The 7,304-nt window shown below is 34.2% G+C and overlaps 1 protein-coding gene across 1 annotated transcript; it reads left to right on the plus strand.

The window, feature by feature from the left end:
• Positions 1–1,089: 1,089 nt before the first annotated feature.
• LOC100775776 (protein ROOT INITIATION DEFECTIVE 3) lies at positions 1,090–7,200 on the plus strand. Its single transcript, XM_003551730.5, has 9 exons — positions 1,090–1,191; positions 1,281–1,490; positions 1,605–1,718; positions 2,466–2,599; positions 2,728–2,875; positions 3,941–4,140; positions 5,828–5,955; positions 6,565–6,809; positions 6,905–7,200. The coding sequence occupies exons 2-9, from the start codon at positions 1,287–1,289 to the stop codon at positions 7,079–7,081; spliced, it is 1,350 nt and encodes a 449-aa protein (XP_003551778.1). The 5' UTR covers positions 1,090–1,191; positions 1,281–1,286; the 3' UTR covers positions 7,082–7,200.
• The last annotated feature ends 104 nt before the right edge of the window (positions 7,201–7,304 follow it).

Raw genomic sequence — 7,304 nt, forward strand, 5'->3', positions numbered from 1 at the left:
ACATTAGTTTTAACTCTCTAAATAAACATCGAAACACACTACAATATAAAATATTATAATGTTGCATTGGTTTTTATATTGAAACACCCAAATCTTTTGTGTGTATCATAACTTCCTAGGTTAGTTACCTTGGACATTGTGTATTTGCTTTATTGACATCACACTTTTCAATACAATTTAACAAAAAATCTTACTATAAAGAAGATATACTAATGTTGCATTATTTTTTGATTTTGGAACACTGGGAAAGAAGATAGCTTAATGCTGCATTGTTTTTTGATTTTGAAACACTCGAACCATTTATGTATATTATAACGTCTTAAGATGGTTACCTTGGGCATTATGTGTGGTTTATTGAACGAAAAATCTTACATCATCAAATTGGTTATAACATCCATTTCAAATATCTAAAAAAATTAAAACACACCAGGAACGAGATATCCTATCCTAATGTTGCATTAGTCTTTTTTTATTTATTTTGAAACACCTAAACTTTCATATGTGTTGTAACGTCTTAAGTTTATTATCCTTAATATTATGTGTTTATTTGGTTTGTTGATATCACACTTTTCAATACAATTGAATAGAAATTTTTATCTCACATTTAATTGATTTTAAAGTTTCAGTTCTCTAAACAAACATAAAACACGCTAGAAATAAAATATTGCATTGGTTTTTGTTTTTGAAACTCACAAGCAACATGCGTTGGCTACTACATTATAATATTTAATATCTCATGCTAACTTTAAACTATTTTTGAATTGATCTAAAAGAGACTACATGAAATAAAATGAATTAACATATAGGGTGGTGAAATGAAGCATAATGAAATAAAATCTATGTTCTATTATTTGAATATGTTAATGATGAAATAGAACAAAAATCCCATTCCATTTCATTCTTCTTAAATTGAGAGAAAATAAAAAAATAAGCAATGACAAAGTGAACACACAAAAATGAGATTACAATGTATTTCCATATAAAATTAAAATTAAAACGTAGAATAAAATACTACAACAACAACAACTAGACAGAATAAAATACGTGTTAAATAAAAAAACACAAAAAAATATAATCTAAAAAAAAACAATAAAAACCCTAGTCTTGTAAAAAGTCAAAACCCTTGTGTTTTATGGTGTCGTAGCCTCCTCCAAAAACAGAGAAGCACCATCTCCTAACACTGCTCAAAAGGTAGGTCTCAGTTTCGTTGATTCTTTGTTTTTGTTATTCCACTGTTTGACGTTGAACAACGTCTCTTACGTTACGAACTGTGGTTCCAGCGAAGGATGGAGGTTGTTTTGGCGTCGTCGTCCGTCGACGGCGGAATAGGGTGCTGGGACCTTCACACCGGCGCGGAGCAGCTCCGCTACAAATCTTGCACCTCCCCTTCTCATGGCCTCGTCTCTGTCGCTGCTCGCTTCATCGCTTCGTCGCAGCTTCGAGAAGATCAATCAGCCCCTGGCTCTGTTCTCTTCTGGTCCTGGTCCAAGGTCTTTTTCTCTTTTTCCCCTTATATTTCATAATTATCATTAGTTATCATTTTCTTAGATGATGGAATATCAATGAATGATGACATTGTTACTTGCATGTCACATGTGCTGCAGCCTCAAGTTGAAGTGAAGAGTTTTCCTGCTGAACAAATTAAACCTCTTGCTACTAATCACCCGGGAACCTTTATAGCTGCTGGAGCTCCGTCTGGTGACATTTACTTGTGGGAGGTAAATTTTTATTCATTTATTTGTTAATAATTATGCATCAAGAAGAGAGAGAGAGAGAGAGACAGAGCTATTTTTTCAATATAGGTTAATCTAGACCGATGAGTGAGCAATTCACTTTGGAGCATAGTTGTGAAACCCGGTCCGATCATTGATCCAATCGAGATAGTGGATCAGTAGTCCAACCGGTGGGCCAGTAATTAGTCCGATTGGACCTAGTATATATTAAAAATTCAAAATTACATATGTATCTATTATATATAAGTATATAATTAACATTATTTGAGTAACAAAAGTTCATTCATATTCCAAAATCCAAAATAACAATTGATAATAATGAGACATTAAGACGACGTCGTAGAGGTGGTCCATTTTTTTAAAAATTTTTTATAAAACCGGCCGAGTCGGACTGCTCCAACCGGGATTTGGTACCTAACCGGCCGGGTTTGACCGGGTCATCTCAGGTCCATTGCATGACCGATCCAATAGTGGAACCAGTCCGGTTAGGCCACTAGGTCCTGGTTAGACCAGTCCGACTGACCGGGTCGGGCAGAACCGGATTTCACAACTATGCTTTAGAGAGTAAAGTAAGTAATCTCGGTTGTTAATCATTGATTGACTGATATTACTTACTCCATCCTTAGTTTAGAGGAATCAAATCTAATCTAAACATGTGTTGAAGATTTGCGGCATTAGATGTAGTTTATGGCTGTGACTGTTTTATGTTTATTGTACTGTATTTTTTATAAGGTTGAAACGGGTAGGTTGCTTAAGAAGTGGCATGCTCATTTTAGGGCGGTTTCTTGCTTGGTGTTTTCCGAAGATGACTCGCTGCTGGTATCTGGTTCTGAAGATGGATCCGTAAGAGTTTGGTCTCTCTTCATGTACTAGTCTCTCCCTTTTTCTATTTTTCTTCCTTTCATAGTGATTTTTCCTTTTAGGATAGCGTGCTGCTTGGGTGCTTGCAGTGCTAATTACGATGGCATATGCTGCTCTACTTTTTGTGGTTCAGGATATTTGATGATTTGCGAAATCAGCAAGCAAGTAGTCTTTATGAGTATAGTTTTTCAGAGCACACCCTGACTGTGACTGATGTTGTTATTGGTAATGGAGGGTGCAATGCGATTATCGTGTCAGCTTCAAAGGATCGGACTTGTAAGGTTTGTTTGCTGTTTCTGTGTGGTGGTGCAGTAGAAAAATAGATAATCAGTGAAGTATGTTTGCTCAAGAATTATGTTTACTATTGCTAGCATGAATGGTCTATCTCTGCTATTTGTAAATTCTAATAACCTTGACATACCACGATGACATGTTTTTTGAAATGGGTGGAAGCTGGCTGTTCTTGTTTTTGTCTGATGGGTATTGTGGTCAAAATTGCAATTTTGATTGTGGGAGCAGCAGTATCACACAATCCTATGATTTTTCGTGCTCCCTGCAATTCAATCTACATGAAAAATGAAATTTGGTGTGATCAGTGGGATTGCACGATTTTGGATGTAGAATCTCAGGAATTGGAGGATCCCACTGTGCATAGGAAAGCCCATTTTCTGGAAAAACAAAAATTCAAAACCCACCCCAACTCACTTGGAAAAAACCCTTGAATGTTGTTTCTTTGTTCATTTCAACTTGTCTGTGCCTCTTATTCTCTTTTCTGCAGTTCAGATCTGCTTTCATCTTATATGGCTCCTTGCCCCTGTTTGACTAGTTCTGGTTTGACTGATTTGCAAATACGCACAAGATCAACTGACCCTTAATGTGAAATTTTGTAAAACACCCGTAATAAATTTTTACAAAATATTAATTTTATCAATTCAACGGTTAGTTTTAAAGTTCTCATTGAAGTCTACAAAATTGGATATAATTTAGAAATTAATTGATTCTTCAATGCACCACTTTATTTTAATGTGCTGATGTACAGTATGCTATTTAAATTTAAAATATAAATAAATCAATACCTATTATTAAATTAGATATGTGCGGATTTCTAAATCATCTAAAATTTGTTCTATTGATCATATGATGATAACATCATATGAGTTAACATTTAGATTAATAAAATTTACTTCATGAAAAACTGTTATTAAATGTGTCATTTTATAGAGTTTGACACTTGGTGTCAATTGATATATATATATATATATACACACACACACAAAATATAGCATATTGTCGTTTGTATGCTTTGTGATTCACTGATCTGGATTGTAATTTGTTCTCTTTTCTAGGTATGGAGCTTATCTAGGGGAATGCTACTAAGAAATATAGTATTCCCTTCAATAATTAATTGCATTGCATTGGATCCAGCCGAACATGTCTTTTATGCTGGCAGTGAAGATGGAAAGATATTTATCGCAGCACTTAACACTGAAAGCATCGCCACTAATAATTATGGGATGCATATCATCAGTTCTTTTTCTAACCACAGGTTATCATTTCTTCTCTTGTGATGTTAGTTTTTCAAATATGCATCAGTTTTGATCCTTTTATCTCTTTGGATTGCGTATTTATTTTGTAAGATTGGATAGTGTAGTTGACACATTTTGACCATCTCTTGCTTTCTTCTAGCTACATATGTGGTAGTTGCTACTTGCTAATTGAAATAGTTTAGTTCTTAGAGAGTGATGGAACTGGATCATATATAATCAGAAAATGGATAATTTATTCAAATCAATCCTCACTTGTATCTCCGTGGAGATGGATTCATAAACTGGAATGGATAAGACAAATTACTGAAAACAGAAAATATAACCCAGGCATTCGAGAGATCTGGACTCTCACACTGAAATTCTGATTCAAATCTTATGTACCCACTAAGTCTCCCCTTTTCCAATTATTCCAGACTTTTCTTTACTGTCTGCTGGACAGTTACAGAATTCCCTCTCTTCCCTATTTATTCTCACCCTCTTTATTACAATTATTTCCCCACTAAATATTTACTGCTATTAATAAATCCTTATGACTCTAATATTCTGTTACACTCTTCCTCTTCCTGCTATAAAATATAATAAACCTTCTTAATGGGTGGTTTACTAACAGAGAGCAACATCTTGGGACTTGGGAGCATTCAATCTTCTTGTTAAGAATGTATGGATAACTTCAATGAGTATCTGGTTTACACAGAATTTAATTCTTTGGTATGATGAATTCAAGCAAACATTTAGTCCTCTTACTGATTACAATAGGTGATGGATTTGAGATAGTCTATTAAAATTATTTGTTTGTACACAGAGCTGACTCTAATTTATTAGCTTGACCTATTTCGAAAAACAAATTATTATTCTTCACAGATTATCCTTTTTCTTACTACATAACAATCCAATTTGATCAGTTGTTGCTTTTGGACAAAACATCAATCCATGTTTGATTTGAGTTTGGCTTCAAATTAAAATTCATTTCCTTTAATGCAGTAGTAGTTCTAGGCTTCTAGCTAGGGTTGTCAATATCAATCATGCACAATACCGCCGTCAGGACATATTATGGCTATTGGTCATTCCATTGAAGCCTGTTGTGTCACAGCTTGCTGCCGCACCTGAAGTGGCATAAATCACGACTACTATCAAGACCATTCATGGTTACTAGCCATTGCAACATTGATTAATGGTTGAAAACCCTTGTACCCCCACAGTTCTGGATTGTTTAAGGTTTATTCTGGGGGACAATTTTGTGACTTCACAGCTGTTCTGCACAATTTTTTTCAATTTGTTTTTCATTATTATTAAGTAAAAGTTAATGAAGATTAATTACAAGCTTGTTTTATAGCAATCATAAAAATAATTGCTGTTTTAAGGTCAATGTATTCATGTATCACCTACAAGATATCTTTCCTTGTTTACTATTAAATTGACTAATCAAACACCCATGTCCCCCACACGTATCAATCCCAAGTTGAAGCCACTGATACATAAAAATGTATTGGAATATTTTGATTACCAGAAATTACGTAGTAAACAAGTGAATGAACCATGCTTTATACATAAGCAGATACACACTCTATAATTTGTAGTTTGTTTGTAACATCTCACATACTTCTGCTACCGACCATGTTAATTACAAAAAAGGTTTGTTCAAGCTGTGCAGTGTCATTTAACTAATTTCGTTCCTCATTGTAACAGCAACCAAGTTACTTGCTTAGCATATGGCTCAAGTGAGAATTTGTTAATATCTGGGTCAGAGGATGGAATGGTTCGTGTTTGGAATGCGAGAACTCGTAACATTGTCCGCATGTTTAAACATTCTAAAGGTATTGTATAAACTTTGTGAAATATGTCTTGTTTTGCAGAATGAGCTTTGATTGCACATCTATGATTAGTAATGCTCATATTTTGTGCTATTTATTATAAACTTTTTTTATCGAATGAATTTCTGCTTTATCCAATGCTCGAGTTGTTTTTTGCCAAATTAGAATTTGTTATCGACAACTGGCAATTTATGTGATATGTTACCATACTTATGATACCTAAGTTTTTTGTGTGCAAATGAGCTTTTACTTGATTAAAACAAACACCAGGACCTAATTGTTCTACTCATCTCGTAGCACATGGACAGCATTTTTATTATATATGTTTAACTCGTATTTTTATCATATCTGCAATTGCCATTCTTTTTGCCTAATGGCTTTTTGATTTGCGATGCACTGTTATTTAACTTTGATGAGGATACCATATTTTTTTTTCTCAATATATTCTGCATGATTATATGAATAGATGATACTTTTTATATGCTTTTCTCAGATGGCATATTTCATAACTAAATCACCCATGAGACGGTATCAATTACATGCTTGTTTTCAAATTGAGTCTGATAAAGCCTACATTTATTTATATATTGTTAAATATTGTGGATGCTGCAGGACCTGTAAATAACATTCTCGTTGTTAGACGAGAAAATGACTCCAGTAATCACATATCTTCTAATGTACAAGCATCATCAAGAAAGCAGGGATCTAATTTACCCCCTCCATTGGAAAAATATGCAAATTCAATAGATGACGACTCAGATATGAAGACTATGATCAGCCTTGGGGGTGGCAGGAAATCTGTGGATCCTTCATACATCAGTTCTCATGTGATATCTAATTACATTAAGGAACTTCAGGTTTGTGAGTCCAGATGAATAGTTTTACTTATTAAAGAATGAGCAGTATCTGATCCTGATTGTAATTTAAACTCTGTTTTTAACCTATGTTTCAGCATCAAGGTTCAGCTGCTGCTTCTGAAATGGAGATGGAGAAACTAAAACATGATTACCAAAAGTCAGTGCAAATGGCTAACCAGTTGAAGAAAATGAATGAAAAATTGCATCAATTTTGTGTAAAGGAGCTGTTGGATGGTAGTCAAGCTAGAACCTTGGGTGAAAATGACAATTAAGACATTTTTTTTTCTCTTGCCAGTCACTTTTCTATTTTGTAGGTAAAATGTGTAGGATCTCTGGCATCAGTAGATTCCCTTCTGCGAGTTTGCAATTCTTCAATGCTGCTATTATATTATTTTTGTTGCCCCTCGTCCCCTTTCTCTCGGTGTGTTTTGCTGCTGAATGTTGTAAAAAGAATTTTCATCTTTTGTGGATACGATAAAAGAATTGATTTCTATA

This window comes from Glycine max, chromosome 18 (assembly GCF_000004515.6).
Source record: "Glycine max cultivar Williams 82 chromosome 18, Glycine_max_v4.0, whole genome shotgun sequence".
Taxonomy (NCBI): domain Eukaryota; kingdom Viridiplantae; phylum Streptophyta; class Magnoliopsida; order Fabales; family Fabaceae; genus Glycine; species Glycine max.

Bases quoted from the DNA above. Each gene is read 5' to 3' on its own strand.
- LOC100775776 (XM_003551730.5), top strand. From the start codon at position 1,287: ATGGAGGTTGTTTTGGCGTCGTCGTCCGTCGACGGCGGAATAGGGTGC. The intron at 5,956-6,564 runs GTATTGTATAAA...TGGATGCTGCAG, and splicing joins CATGTTTAAACATTCTAAAG to GACCTGTAAATAACATTCTC. The intron at 6,810-6,904 runs GTTTGTGAGTCC...CCTATGTTTCAG, and splicing joins ATTACATTAAGGAACTTCAG to CATCAAGGTTCAGCTGCTGC.